At 41.5% G+C, this 15,895-nt stretch overlaps 1 protein-coding gene across 1 annotated transcript in view; it reads right to left on the bottom strand.

Moving 5' to 3' along the window:
- Positions 1–12,762, bottom strand: part of PLCL1 (phospholipase C like 1 (inactive)) — a 180,036-nt gene extending 167,274 nt beyond the window's left edge. Inside the window, exon 1 of the mRNA XM_036386868.1 lies at positions 12,303–12,762. Within this exon, the coding sequence (XP_036242761.1) occupies positions 12,303–12,563 (261 nt within the window). The 5' untranslated portion in view covers positions 12,564–12,762. The remainder of the gene's footprint in view (positions 1–12,302) is intronic.
- Positions 12,763–15,895: the final 3,133 nt, after the last annotated feature.

Raw genomic sequence — 15,895 nt, 5'->3', positions numbered from 1 at the left:
CACTCTAGTACCAGCTTTAGTTTTAGCTACCTCCTGATGACCATCAGTTCTAAACTTGAGACTTGTCCATACACCTTTTTTTTTTAAACCTTTCAAATAAACCATTCCAAGTTGTATTTACATTATGCCAAAAAGAGCAGGAGATGGAAAGAAATATTTCCAATACATGCAAGTAATTTAGCAGTGTAAACCATACTTGACCTTCTTATTCTTATACTTCTGCTGAAATACTGAATTTAAATGCCCTTTTCTTCCTTTTGAAAAGAAGTTGTATCTTCCAATAACTACCACATTCAGTTCTTGGATTCATGCAAGGAAAAAACACCATAATTTCCCACTGCCAAAATTATGCAATAATGCAAAATTTTGTGCATAAAAAGTCAATTTAACATGTTCTGTGAATTTCTACTATGATGCAAAGTATATACAATACTTATATACATAGATGAAGGGGAAGATAAACTGAGCAAGTGGGAACTATGTTCTTTAGAACATACACATATCCAGACACAAACACTACAGTGTTTTCCTTGAGTAGTATTTGGAGAACTGTGCAATATGTGCTCCTGGCTGCAATATGCCACAAGACAAGCTAGAGACATTCTGCGATCCTTGAGTAGGTGTACAGATAAATAAACAAACGAAATGGTATTTGAAATGAAATGTAAAGTTCGAGATTATACCCCACCAATGGTGGATTTCAGCAGGGTCCTATCTTTTGCCTCACAACTGTTCAAAGCAGACAGAAAATGCTGCAACCTTCTTAGGTTAGAAAGCTGATATTTCTTCTCCTGGTGAACAGAACACTGTGCCCACACTGTTCCTTTCAAATCCTCAAATTTCTAAAAACTATGCCAAATGCACTTGCAGTAGGATATAGCTAGCTGTTTATTCAAGCTGAGAGCCGGGTATCATTGGAGAAGTTAAAAGCTGCTCTGAAGTGAGATACAGTTTCCTCTTTGCAGAGCAGGGCTGTGTGGAAGCCAGGCACCAGCTTTACACCAATTTTCTTAAGTAAGCTAAGAAAAATGTCTGGTCCTCCATACTGGGAAGGCAAGGTACTACTATACAGGATAAGAGTGTACTCTTAAACTCCAGTTTTTTTTATTTATCAGGATTTAAGTCTCGATAATTTCAGAAGGAACAGAAGTGCTCTCTTCCCCAGACATCACAGGCACTGCCACAAGCAGGTACAAGGTGCAGCTTCCCAACATCTCAGCTCTGTGCTCTGCCTTGCCCCGTTTAACATGCTCCCTGTTCCTCAGTCTCACCTCTTCTTGGTAAACAGGATCATCCATCCAGCCCCAGCTCACACCTAAACATGATACTGGCCATTAGCCCTCAGAAAGGTGAGCTCTTTGGGCAAAGTCACAAGATTTTATCACAAGTGCTTGTATGTCAGCATTTCACAGCACATGGGGACATGTTACAGTCTTTATGCTGGTCAATGCGAACGAGGATGTTAACCTCATCTCATTAAACCAACCTTTTTTCCTATCACTTAAGCTTTACCTGCTCCCCACACCCATGCCCCTCCCAGCAGAGCTGCTGAGCCTAGGCAAAGCAAGATGCTTAACTCGCTCACATATCACTCTCCCAAGCCAAACAATTTACTTATCCTCCCCATCTACTGCTACAGCCCAGCTTCTTCTGCAGGAAAACACCACAGTCCTTGGACTGATCTATGTAATCTATGCTCAGCAAGAGAATGTAAAATAATTTAAGTCGTTATAATGGTTAAAATTCTAAAAGAAGTGTTCAAAGTTGGAAGGTACTGCTGCAGGGCACACTCCTCTGGCAACCAAGGGTACCAGGAGAATGTTCTGAAGGCCACAAACGGCTCCAGTTTGATCTCAAGATCAAACAGAGATTTGGATAAGTCCATTGAAATCACTCCCTTCTAAGCACTAGCCTTATCCATCAAAGTAGTGTACCTCACTACCGTGTATGAGAGTACCTCCCTTTCATCCATAAGGATGTAGCAAAAACAAGTATTGAATATGAACAGAATTGTAAACCTGCATCCAGCACACAGATGCCGCAGCAGCACTGCCAAGCAAACAAACAAATGTATTTGCTGTGAGTTAAGCCATCTATTTTTTTCTCAGTTCTAATAGAAACTTAGTCTTTTTTGTGCTTCTAATAAGAACAACTTATCTAGAAATAATCCCCCAAAATTCATTCTTCAGCAGTATTAGTGCTGATATTTAAAGTCATACAGTTTTGCCAAACAAACCTTGCCTAGCTCAAAGTAGAATCAGCATAACATAATTAACCACATTTTGAGAGTCTGAAAAAGAAAATTGTGAGGTAAAATAACAGGGTTTAGTGATTGGCTATTTGTGTTCAATCCAATCCCTCCTCCGTTGATGGCAATGGGAAAATTGCCACTGATTTCAGACTGCAGAAACTATGTTTATACTGAAAATCTGCATTGCTTTAGGGAGCAACTGCCACTGTGAATCATAACACTGAGGAAGAAATTCACAAGCTACGTGAATGCCATAACTTGCATTTCCAAATCATACACAAATACAACCGATTTTACATAACACTAGAAGACAAGCCTTCCTTCAGGATACACCCATGTGTATGTCTCAGGACAAACCTGTCCTTACCCCCGTGCCAAGGCTTGGGTGTCACCCACAGAGCAAGGCTGGCTCCAGCAAATGAAGGCTCCATTCCCAATGAAGGCAGTGCTGCTTCCAGGCAGTCTAGGGGACAGGGCTCCATCTACCACTGAACACAAAATGTTGGCAGAGTCTTTTTTCTTATGTTGCATGAATTCCAACATCTATTTCTTAGCCAGCGCTCAGAGAATTTTTATGACAGTATTTACATGAGGTAGCCTGGAGGTGTGTCATACTCCAATGGAATATAGTACTTTTATTAAACTATTATATTTGCTAAATTAATGCAATAACCTCCCACATAATCTCATTCAGAAAAAGAGGAAGGATCTTACAATAATCCATTCACAGTGCTTTCTCCTGATAGCTCTCGTTCAAAGAGTTCAGCAGTCCCTCCAGGTGAGCAAATACAACTTCTAATCAGATATTCATGGAAGTTGTTATAAAATCAAATTAAAACAACAACAAAAAAATTCACGTGTCTTCCAAGCAAAACTACAGCTTATAAAAAAAATTAAATGCAAGGACCCAGAACTCATCTACATTTATGGTAAGTGATGCCCATAATGTATTTTGTGTCCAAAGAGAAAAATTAACATTAAGTAAAAATTATTCTTCTCCTTCTTCTAAGCAAGTAGGCTAAAACTGACAGAATCACCAAGATAATCTATTTCCTCAAAAAAACATCCCAACAAAGAAAACAAAACTAAAACATCACTGTGATATTAAAATTCAGTATTAAGCTTGCCTAAATGCTACAGGGGTATTGAAAGCTTAATAGGGATGCCCAAACAGGCACCAATCTTCACTTAAGAAGAGAGAGATGCAAGGAATAATCACTGCCAAGCTGACAAGAGCAGGACCAAGGCAGCCCTCAATCATCCTCCCACTGCTCTCTCAACCAGAGCTGCTGTAAATGTTTGTGGCATAAAACCCCTCTGGCTTCTGGCAGCCACCTTGTGCCCTTTTCCAGGTTCCCCAAAGCTGACATCATTCAGCAGCCAATCCCCTGAAACACCTACACAGCTCTAGCACAGTACATGCCCAAATGACCACGAAACCAGAGCAACCCAGCTCAGGCAACGAACTGGTATTGTCCTGTGTGACTTTTCCTGAGCAGAGCTCAGAGCTGCATCTGCAAACGTGATCCCATGGCTGTGCTCAAAATTCTTCCTCAATTCCTGGTCCTCCACCTCACCCCTGACCTGCTTGTGCACCCTTGGTTGACTCCTGACTCCAGCGCCTCAACCTCCCAGCCAGGCTCCCTGGTTTTATTTCAGCCTTGTCCGTTCCCCGTGACAGCCCTGCTCTCAGCAGCACTCTGATTACATATAATCCAATTTTCTGAATTTCACTTGAGCTTCTAGACATGCTCTCACCCTGCTCTGGCCTGTGGCTTTCCTGGGGTACTCAAGCACTAGCATCTGATTCCTGATCAAGAGTTTTACCTCTTATTGCTATTTACTTCCTGCCTTTTTCTTGCAAGCATGTCAATGTCCTACCTGTCATTCTCAGGCAGTCTCCAAAGCACATCTACTCTTCAAAATGCATTGACTGCAGTAGGACCCAATATAACAGAATTTCTTAAATACATGGCATCATCTTCATCAATACTCCTGGCAGAAGTTTTTGTCTGGCTGCTTGCTCTTCTGGTTTGGTTTTTAAGCAGACACACTCTCTAGAAGATACATCAACACAAAATAGAAAAAAGTCCACCAGTATACACAAAAGCAAGATAGATATTTCCATGAGCAGCAGGCATCTCATACAAGTGCACCCTGCACTTTACTTAAGAAACTTCCTTTTTAGTTGTATTTACCCTCCAAACTACCTGAAAGAGTGAAATAGCATTAAAACTTTTCATAGTCTACAAGCAAAACAAATTAGTAATCCAGCAAACTCATCTAATGAATTAAAAACACTCTGTGTTTTTAGCACAATACAGGTAATTAGGTCCAAATGACTCTGGGAGAATCACCATTCAACACTACTTAACAGACTTCGGGTCCATAAAATAATAAATACTGAGCACTGCATTTTACCTGATTCTAGACTTATTTGAAAGGTATGCAATAGAGCAGCCAGCTTCATACTGAATAGATTTCCAACTGATGTTCCTACTGCCCATTCAGAAGTTGGATCCCAGTTACCAAAACAGGCATCCACTGAACAATGATTATTTGAGTCCTAATTACCAACCACTCTGCATCTTCTATAGCCATTTACACCCACACAAATCAATGAATGACAACAAATCTCTGAATAAAGAACTGGGCAGCAAACACATGCTCCTTTTACCCCTTCAAAGAGTACCAAAGCAGCATAACATAGGTCAACCTGAAGGACAACCAGGATCCAGCAGGATGAAGAGATTCTGGTGAAAATTCAATATGACTCTAATGAATGTTTTCAGTAGCTGTTTCAGCTGGGATTATCTAAAACATGGGGCGTCAGTACACCCCTGAGCAGGCTACTCAGGAGAAGAATCCAATCTTCACAGGACATATTTACAGCTAGAATATATTTTTTTAAATCCCCTCAGTACAGTAACACTTTGATGCCAGTTACCTTTTAGACTGAGGTACACCTTTAAATAGGCATCCCACAATAACATTACCTGATGCATGCTGCCTCAAATAATAATCCCAAGGCTAATTTCATTGATGTATGTGGCTCTGGAAGAGGAGGAATATTTTACCTCCATTTGATTCCAGTACAAAGTCTTAATGGTCAGAGACTTTCAACTTAATAAATCCACACTAAGCAGTGAACCATGACTGAAGAAATTAATAATGAAGATATTACAATAATCTCAGCAATTTGAACACATTTCAGGGAGGGGTTTAATAATCACTTAAAACTGCAAACTTTGGACATAAGACTCTTCCAGAAAATAGGATTCTATATAAGTAGGCTTCAAACCCCAGAATATTTATGATACAAAAAGATTTAATAACAAGGCTTTGATTGTAAATACATTTCCAACCTATACAAAGATCTTTATGAGTCCTCAGAAATTGTTAGCATTTAGTAAAGGCATTTAGCCATTTGTGGCACTTCTTTTTTTAACAAAGTCTGAGTAGCTCTTGAATTGTCATGCATGTAAAAACCTTCAAGTCACATTAACTAAAAAAAACCCCCAAAACTAGAATACACATGTTATTAAAAGTAATGTTAATCATCCTTCCTCGTGTCTTAGAAAAATCACCCAGTATTACCAGAAATTACACCAACCTATCAAATATGTTGATTAAGTTTACAAGAATGACCAGCTAAATGGTTCACTACAGCAGATGTATTATTGGTTCTACAGTAACTGCCTGCATTTTCACATCTACTGTAGGGAAGAACAGAAAAAAAAAATATACCATTAACTCAATTAAAACATTTTTGTTACAGATGGCAATGATCTCAGTGGAACTACAAAATGAATAAAATATTAGCATGAGAAACAGGATTTGCATCTCCACACAGATATGAAAACTTAATTTTATTAACAGCTGCTTAACATATTTGGAAAGCAATAGAAAGCTTTCCACCTCTGCCACTGCTCTGTCCACCAGCCCCATTACTTCATCAGAATACTATTTTTAATCATTTGTGTACTTCTGCACAAAAGTCTTTATGCACATAATTTAGAAACAAATCAACCAGTATCACCAACTTCATCTCTTACTCCCAACCTTAACAGCTCCTACCTCTTACCTAGAAAACCTATCAAACAACTTCCTGAAAAACCTGCCAGAACTTGTGTTTGCAGACCACTGGACTTGCTGTTATCCGACAGAAAGGTCACCTTTCAGTAATTCCAGTGCAAGACACTCAAATCACCTTGACTCCTATGAACTGGTACAGAAAAACACCCCAAACACAAGGCTTCATCCATCTGTACCCACATGTTCACTGAGATCACTGGTCATGTGTTACATTATGTGCCAAGTGGAACCAAACCAAGCAATATGGACTACTACTAGAATAGTTAGCAGACATTTTTACTATAAACTTCAAAGGAAGCAGTTTGGCCTGGATGTAGGTTGTTTGGATTTGTTTAAAATTTTCAAGCAGTAAAGTTTAGACAAGTCAGTGTAAAGGCACCCATTAACTTTTAGAAGACTTTGAGCCAGATGAGCCTTTAGGACAGCTTCCTAAGACCCACACGCCCAAATCTTGCACCTCAATCATTTTATATATAGTGGTTTCCATTGCTATGATAATTATTATTGATAGCGTGACATAAATTCCACAAGACCTAAACATTTCTCATTACAGTGTTACCAACTTAGGCACAGGGTCTATACTGGGTCTACTGATGTTGCTCTAAGAACAAAGAGGAAAGAGATGGAAGTTAAACCCCAGTCTGAAATGCCTACTGCCCCCCATGAGAATGTATGTCAGTGATAAACACAACAGGTCAAAGAAAAACTGCCCAGCTTCACTGATACTAATTACTGGCCATAACTCATTTGACAAAAGCAGGTCTATAACCAGTATTTGTTCTGTCCAAAATTGTCTTGAATAGATGCTTAAGGAAAAACAATGGTGTATGGAATAGAGGCACAGTGTTATGAAAATATAAACAGCTATGCCACAACAATCCAAAAAAAGATCTTTAAACCACTTCTCTTCTGTAAAGGTGGTAAACATTAATTCTAAATAACTAAATGAACAAAGATTCTTTAATTTCTAAGGAAATTTTGTACTAGCAGTAATAGAAACTAGTTTCCTGGGTCTCTTCACAATTCATTTATTTTTTTTTAACAAACAGATACTGAGTTAGAAAGATCAACCTAGTCTGGTATCCCAAGATGAGTACATGCCTGGGAGACATATAAGAAGCAAGGAAGTACAAACTGGTCGATTCTTTGCTGCAGCTTCCCAGAGTTCAAGCACTTGTAGTTTAGGAACTTTCAAATCCAGATGCTTTTGGTGCATAGTGAAGCTCTCTTCATCAATTTGTCATTTCAAACCTGCTCAAACCCATCTACATGTTTGACTGCACAGATTTCTGGGGCTGTAAAGTGCATGATTTACTCACATGCTGCATCAGGAAATATTGTCATTTATTTTCAACCTGCTGCTAAAGAACTACCACTGTTTTTTTTCCCTGACTTCATATTCTGTGAAAGGAGCAAATATCAGTTCCCTGTTTACCACAATGCTCGGAAATTTACATACATAAAAATATCACCCACCAGTTACCTTTTACCAGATCTATCTGGTGAATTTCCCATTTTGTAGCAGTCTTTGCATGGCTAGACGTGTCATTCTTGCCCTTCCAAATGCCTTTTTAGGTTTTACCACATTATTTAATGTAATCTCAACTTACATATTCTCCTTTTTTCCTTCTGGTACATATACATAAAAGAATGCATTCATGATAAAATCAGCATTGGACTATCAAGTAGTTTATCAGCTTTAATGAATCTTACATAGTCATAGTTTAAGATTATTAAGCAGCACAGCAAAAAGCTGTGTAAAAGCTTCTGGAGAATCATTACAGTCCTGAAAAACTGTCTTCTGAAAACAATCTTAAATAGTTACATTGCATAGACAGATGTGGTGTGTATTTAAAATACTTGAATTCTGTCACCACACATCAGAACAAACTGAAAGAAACTAAGCCTCACTGCTTTCATTGCAGGGGTTTTTTTTTATAACTGAGAACATCACAAACATAAATACAAGTCTTGAAATAAGACAGCTGGCTATCTTGATACACTTCCACTGATTAATTAAACTGCAAAACCCTAAATAAGACTTGCAGTTCTTAGGCTAGTAGTGTATTATAAGCAAGGACAACTCAACCAGCTTTTAAAGGAAAAGAAATCTCTACATGAAGCAGGCAAATAGCCTTTGGAAGAACTTCAGTGAAAGGACTCACAGCTCTACTGTGACTGAAGGTAAAGTCTCTTGAGTTAGAGAGTCTGCAGCTGCTACTTCAAGTTCATTTCATGGGCACAGTCTGCTGCGTTATCTGCTACAGTATCTTAAAACAAAGATCCAGGAAGAAAACAAACACATGATCCCAAAAGTTTGTCTTGCATGCAAACAAAGCAGAGAGAGATGCCTGATAAGAATTGACAGAGAAATATTTTGGTAGAAAGCTACAAAGTATTTCAGTAGCATTACATAACAAATTACACAGCCTTCCTACTCATTTATTAAAGTGCTCATACATGGCAATGGCAGAAGGAACATGCCAGAAGGAAAACAACATCCATTTACTCTGTTTAGAGGCCCCCACACAGGAAGGCTTGCAAAACATTACATGCAAAGAAAGCAGAAATCCAGTTCTCCAAGCACTGTCTTCTGCTCTCCTGGCCTAAAAGTGGTTCCAATTATTATTCTATTTGCAAACAACTGGGCCCGGATTATTCACAAGCAGCAACAACAACAAAAAACCACTTGGCAAATCATTTAGTCAATGCATACTCCATCTTTAGGCTTCCTAGAAAACAGGTCAAGTCCTGTGATCTCTTGCCATTTCTCTAGTTTTATCTCCAAGCATTCTTGTCTGCCGATTTCAGGCTCCTCATGGCAAACTCCCATTCTCGTTCCAGTTCTGTAGTAAGACCACTTACCTCTTCTATGCATTAGGAAAAAAAACACAAAACCAAAATACAAAACCTAAAATAAACCAACTAAAACACGTTAGTGAAACAACCTAATGCACAAGAACAGCTACAACTATTTCTCATTAATCTTATTTTACATTTACCTCAATATACAAAGCTGTGAACATCAGCAAAGCAAAATGGGAATAACAATTTTCTGGCTACACTTTGTTCTTTTTATATAAATGAGTTCTCTTGTTACTGAAGCCAAATATAGAGCACATGAACATACTGAAGATTATTTAGAAGGGCTCATATTTTACTTGCAATATATGCCAAGTGGATTTTGCTGCAGGGAAGGTTTTTAAAACAAGTCCCTGTTCAGCCTTTGTACTTCACAGTTATACTGTGGGTGCCAGAACACTCCAATGTAAGCAAGTCTGGCTTCCACTGGAATTGAACTCTCAGATGCTAACCTTGAGACTTCCAAAGTTCCAAAAGACAGCTGCGGAAAAAATGCTGTTAGAAGTGTACTTTGACCATGTAAATTTACAGAATTTTAACTTTTTGCTTAACTGAGCAAGACCACTCATGTTTAAAGTACACCTTTAAATAGTTGAGAGGTAAATGGGAAAACAGAGCAAGAATGTTCAACTCCTGCAGAGTAAGAGCTTGTCCTTACTGTGCAACTTCCTTTGCTTTCTTAAGTCACATTTTTCAGCAGATAAGATCAGCTTAGAGGAAGCAATGGAATACTATTTTGACTATAGATTTATATGAACATATAGACATTTTAGAGTAAAATAAATATAATAAATCATTAGCAAATTCATTTCCTTGTAAAACAGAATGCTTGTGCAGAAAGCCTGCATGTTGAAGTCCTGAAAAAAAAAAGTAACTTGGAGGGTCTTATCTTAATTCCAACTAAAATTTGCATTTAACACCTGATGAATATGTCCTATTACATTAAAAATTGCTGAAAATGCAGTCAAATACATTATTTAATTTCTACCCCAAGTTAATAGTACTTCCTGGTATAATGCCAATGGAAAACTGAGATTCAAAACACTTTTATATACCACTGAGACAACTTGAGGGAAAAGAAATGCAGTGCTTTCTATGGGGTCCCAACACTGTGCCTTAGAGATGCACAGTCCCTGAATTCTCAAGTTCAGACACCTGCAATGAGACACAGCCATGTTATCTAATTTAAACCATCTATTTAACAATTAAATTTAAGATTAACAATCGTATTTTTCATTCCACTCCTATCAAAAGACCATTCCAAACCCTTACAGGGCCCAGAGTAACTTTGTAGTTTCCAGACTCAGTCTACGCATAAGAGTCCTTTGCTTTTGTCCAAGAAATCTATTTCCCCTCTCATACAGTATTCACTCCAGAGACCTTATCAGCCCATTCTAGCTGTCCTTCTGTGCATCTGCTCCAGTTTGAATGCACCATTCCTGAGCATAGGAAACTGAGTTTACTCAGTATTTCAGATGAGGCCTTACCAGTTCCCTGTATAAGAACATTAATATTTCTTACCTCTATCAGGAATCTTTCTCCTTTTAAACACCATCCTGAGATAGGTCTCAAGGAACTTCCTCCAGTTAGAAGAGTGATCGTTACCACTATGTGCTAATGTGCTGATCATTATCAGATGTGCTAAATTATCAATATCAATTACCAAGCAGTAGTGAAAATGCTACTCAGTCATTAACAATTACACATCGTTTATGACATTAAAACATCTACCACATGGAACTGGTATTGTCTGTAAAAATAATGATACATTTTCAACTGAAATCCAAGATTGTGTATTTTCAATTTCTGAAACCTTCACACGATTCTAAGAGAAAATATCATCTCCTTACCAGTACAGTTACAGAACTTTGGTCCTGATTTAGCAAAGCATTTATACATTTATGCAACTTCAGACTGAAGCATTCCCATGTAAAGACATAGTGGATGTCTTTACAAAACTAAAACCACCCTTAACGCTTTGCTGGACTTAATGGGTTAATACTTCAACGTGAAACTTTACAAAGGACCCTCGAGGCTCTTTTGCATTTAACCACCTCGGTCTCCTCTGAACGTTTATGGATTTAAAATGCAAAAAGCAAGTATTTCACGGTATCTGTTCTTCCGCTGAATAGACATATTAAGCTGCAAGAGCTAAGCATGCGTCCTGAGCTTCCAGCATTAAGGTAGAGCTCTACCCAGCGCCTTCACACATTTACAGATGAGAAGTCTTCTTTTCCGCTGTTCTTCCGATGCCTTCCAAGTGCAAATCACTAACAAGAGGATCACGTGTGACCATATGCTAAATTAAGTTCGCCCAGAAGATTTCATTCATCGGTTCCCCAGAAACTGACGATTAAGCCTACACACTTGCAAGGAGATGCCATTTAATTCAAAACCACAGAGTTTATTTAAAAAAAAATATTAAACCGGAAAAAAAGGAAGAATCAACATAATCATAAAACCATTTTCCTTACCAAACAATAACAAAGGCGAAGGCTTTAAGGTCACGCCCGACCTATTAATTTCACATTAAAGGTGCTAAACACCCGGTGCAGCTCCGCAACAACCTGTACTACAGTCCGTCTCCAAACACACCTTCTGTTAATTTGTGACACTGCATATTTTGCTGCTCAAGAACTAAGAAAGCCAGCGCTGTAGAAGCTATTTATTCTGCCTTCCAGGTGCTTCATCAATATTAAATAAGAACAGATACGAGCTGCTATGCAACAACTTTACAACTGGGCGGGAAGCTGCCCCATGGGTCACGCAAGAGCCCTTTCAGCGCTGGCAGGAGCAGCACCCCAGCACAGACCCGGAGAGCCGCTCGCTCCGGGCACGCACCTTGCCCCGGGGGCTCCGTGGAGGCGGCGCCGCGGCCCCGCTGTCCTTGCTCGCCGCAGGCAGGGCAGCGGCGCTGCGCGGCCGCTTCACCTGCGCGGGGGGTGCGGGCAGCCCGTCCCCGGAGGGCTCCCACCACCCTTCTGCCCACCCCGGCCCCCTCCCACGGGCAGGGACGCACCGAAGGGCGGCTTCAGCCTGGGTAACCCGGCGGCGGGACCCGCGCAAACTTCGCGGCGGCGCGGCACACCCTCACCTTGATGATGCTGCTCCTCCGCGGGGTGGCCTTGGCCGCCTCCAGCAGGCAGGCGTCGGGGTCGGGCGCTGCCGCTGGCCCCAGGCTGCCGCCGGGGAAGCGCTCCGCGGTACCCACGGCCGAAACGCCGCTCCGGCGCTCCCGCCTCCTGCCCCCGGCGTCCAGGGATGCCGGCTCGGGCTCCTCTTCGGCACGGTAAGCGACGTCGGGAGGAGCACGGCTCGCCGCCGGCTGCTCTCTGCCGCCAGCAGCCTCTGCCATCGCCCCGCCGAGCGGTGTCAACTTCTCCGGGGTGCTGAGAGGGCGGGGGAGTCACACGGACGGAGGAACGGACGGCGTCCCGCGGCGCTCCTCTCAGGGCACGGCGGCGGCAGCGCCAACTTTCCCCGGAGGAGCCATGTCGGTCCCCGGGGCGGAGGGTGCCCTCAGGGAACTCCACGGAGCCAGAGGAGCGGGGCGGGGGACGCGGACAGCGCGCAGGAAGTGCAGGCCACAGCCCCGCGCTGTTGTGACAGGAGCCGGGCTTATGTTGACGGACGGTGAGCTCGGCCAATCGGCGGCGCGGCCGCCCCCCGGCGGCGCAGCGGCAGCCAATGGCCCTGGGGAGGGGCGTGCCCGCGGGACGCCTGGACGGGCGGTCGGGGCGGTGCGCGGGGGGCGGCTGGGGCGCTGGAGGAGGACTCGTAACACCTGGTCGCCCTCGCCACAACCTTGACGAAGAGGGCCTGTGGAGGACCGTGCTGCCTGTCGAGAGCGTTCGTGTGCCAAGGCGGCCGCGGGAATGCTTCCCCGTGCGTGTTTGAGGCAGGTTTGGGCTGCCTCTGTAAAAGCAGCGTGTGGAAGGGGTGACTTAGGTTAAATACCCTGCAGTAGTAGCACCGAGTGGAGGCACCGTGGTAGGAACAGGGACGCTGCCAGCGGCGGTTGTGGGGGCTGCTGCTGTAAGGGGCACCTTGAGGCTGCTGACGGCGGGCCGGCAGAGCGGATGCGAGCCGTAAGAGACAGCTCACAAAAGACGTCGAAGACTCACGTTGGGATTCCTCTGCCGCTTAAAAACGAGCCAAAAGAGAAGCAGCTTGTGCGGGGCTGCTCCGCTCTCGGCCGCCAGCCCGGGGCCGGTCCCGCTCCTGCCCTGCCCCTCACAGCCCCGGGCCCGGCGGCGCTGGCAGGGCCGACATCGCCCCCTGGCGGCCGCGGCCCCGCTCGGTGCCGGTGCGGGGATCCAGAGGGAGCCTCCGGGAAAGGGCAGCCTTGGGAAGAGTTCGTGCCAGCGTGGTGCTGTCCCTTGTAATTCTTCAGGGGGTATTTAGTTATAATGAGATTATCCACGTGGACACGTCAGGAAAGGTGGGGTGGAGTGCAGCAAGGGTGAAAGCCCAGGAAAGAGGTGAGGAAGAGATTATACAGCGAGATGGAAAATAGAACAGGTAGGGCTGGGCGAGCTGGTAGTTCACTGGGGATATAAGACTATTCAAAATTATAGTTACCAGCTTTAAAGGCAGTAAGGCTCTGTGGGAATATTACTTTCTCCCTGTTTTCTAAAGTAATTCCCTAATGAATGTGTTTGGCACCTGTTGGCAGTCATGGATTAAGGAAGAAAATAAAAGAAAACCTCCTTGCCTTAACCAGTTATTAGCTACTAGCAAATGCCTGGCTACAGGGCATAATTGCTACTTAAAGAATGTGAAATTTGTATATGTATATACACACACAATATATAAATTTAGAATTCCATGTTTAAAAAGGTCTAGAACTTTTGTCAAAGGTATTGAGGCATTTATCATATTCAACACAAAGAAATGTTAATTGAGGGACAGATCTAGATACCACTGAACTTTTTTCATTAGCTTCCTTGTAAATTTTATGTTAAAATGTAAAAATACATGTATACCACAGTTATTTTGCTTTGTTTCAGAGAAAAAAGTCACAAAATAAGTAACACTAAAAGAAGATAGAAAATATTCACATTGAAGAAACATTTATGGAGAGAAGAGACTGTAAGGGAATGAAGAATTTAACCCCAGCCTGCATTGTACAAGACAGAGAATGTCATACCAAGTCACTGCAACAAAGAGGAGGGGAAACACCCCAAACCAACTAAAAAAACTTATTATGTATCTACAGACTGACTTAAGAAGACTAATTTAAAGACAACAGAGAAGAGAATTACCATGAAGTGTTTTAATGGGAATTATTGCTTCATGTAGAAATATGTTGGAGATCTTTCCTGTATGTTGTGAAATCATACTAAGTTTAATCATTGGTTTAATTATTTGGGAACAACATGGTGCTGTCATAGCTGAAGTCTGCATCTACCAAAAACTCTGCATTGTGTTTCACAGATAGATTTGTATAACTTATTAAAGAACTTTATCCTTCCTAGGATATGTTTTACACATTTAACATTAGAGAGAGATTTATTGTCAAACAAATTGTCTTCTGACATCAAAGGTTTAAAACCTTTTAATTTTCCCCTTATATCACAACCTTTGACACCTGAAGTCTTTAACTGGAAAAGGTCTACAGGGAATCTACAGATTTTAAGTTTCATAAAAATCAAACCTACAGGGAACACTGGACAAATTGTATTTTTTATCTGTTTGTCCACAAGATGCAGAGGTTTTAGAATAATGTATAGTACAGCTAAGTGAGGGTTTAGTTAAATTCTTCTCTAGAAGAGAATAAAAGGTTGTCTGTTTTTCTGACTGCATCTCTAGCTGCTTTTGAGGCATCTGCATTTATCTCCTTTTCTTTGTATGTAACCATGAATTATGAAGGAAAAGAGCAATTGGTTTTGATACTTCTTGATGTGCAATAAAAAAGAGAGCTGACAAAAAGCTTTACAGTAAAAGTGCTTGCATAGAAAGTTTAAAGAAAGCAAGATTGGTTGGTAGTAAGTGTATGTAACAAGTTCTGTGTTCAGTTTCATGCAGTCCCCTGTACAAAGACCCTGCTGTGTTGTCCATACCTACTTCAGGTATAGGAACAGATTTTTGAGAAGAGTCAAGGAGTTCACTCAAACTAAGAAAGGTAAGATAGTTAAAAACATCTATGTGTTTGTCTGAACATAAGTCAGCAAGTGCCTGCAATATCTATTTTAACGTGGATTTTTTTTACACTCATTTTGCTCCATCTCCATCCTTAAGGCACACAATTGTTCCTCAGTGGGCGTAGTTTGTATCATAAACTGGCTGAAAATACAGTTGTCTTGGAGCTGTGCTGAAGCACAGCTTACATAAGCCAGTACTTGCACCTAGACACTGCCTTTTGGGAATGCCTTAAAATTAAGTGTTAAGCTGGGAGCCAAAAGTGATTCTCCTGTACCAATTGAACAGGGCTGATGAAGTGTGAAAACTGACAGATTTTCCTGTGTGATGAACATCTAATTTCCAAGGCAGGGAAAACAATGGGGGGAAAAGTTTGATTTCTTCACATATGCATTCACACTGACAGCAAATCATAACCAATTTTAGCATTGATGAGACTTAGGCATAGCTATTTATGGGAAAATGTTTTGCTAGATAATTCTTAAAGAAGTGATATTTTAAAGCCTTTGCAGTTATTGTGTCTCCACTGTTACATCATGAATGTGA

This window comes from Molothrus ater, chromosome 7 (assembly GCF_012460135.2).
Source record: "Molothrus ater isolate BHLD 08-10-18 breed brown headed cowbird chromosome 7, BPBGC_Mater_1.1, whole genome shotgun sequence".
NCBI classification, from domain to species: domain Eukaryota; kingdom Metazoa; phylum Chordata; class Aves; order Passeriformes; family Icteridae; genus Molothrus; species Molothrus ater.
Note: the sequence above shows the minus strand (reverse complement) of the source record. Positions and strands in the feature narration are given on the sequence as shown.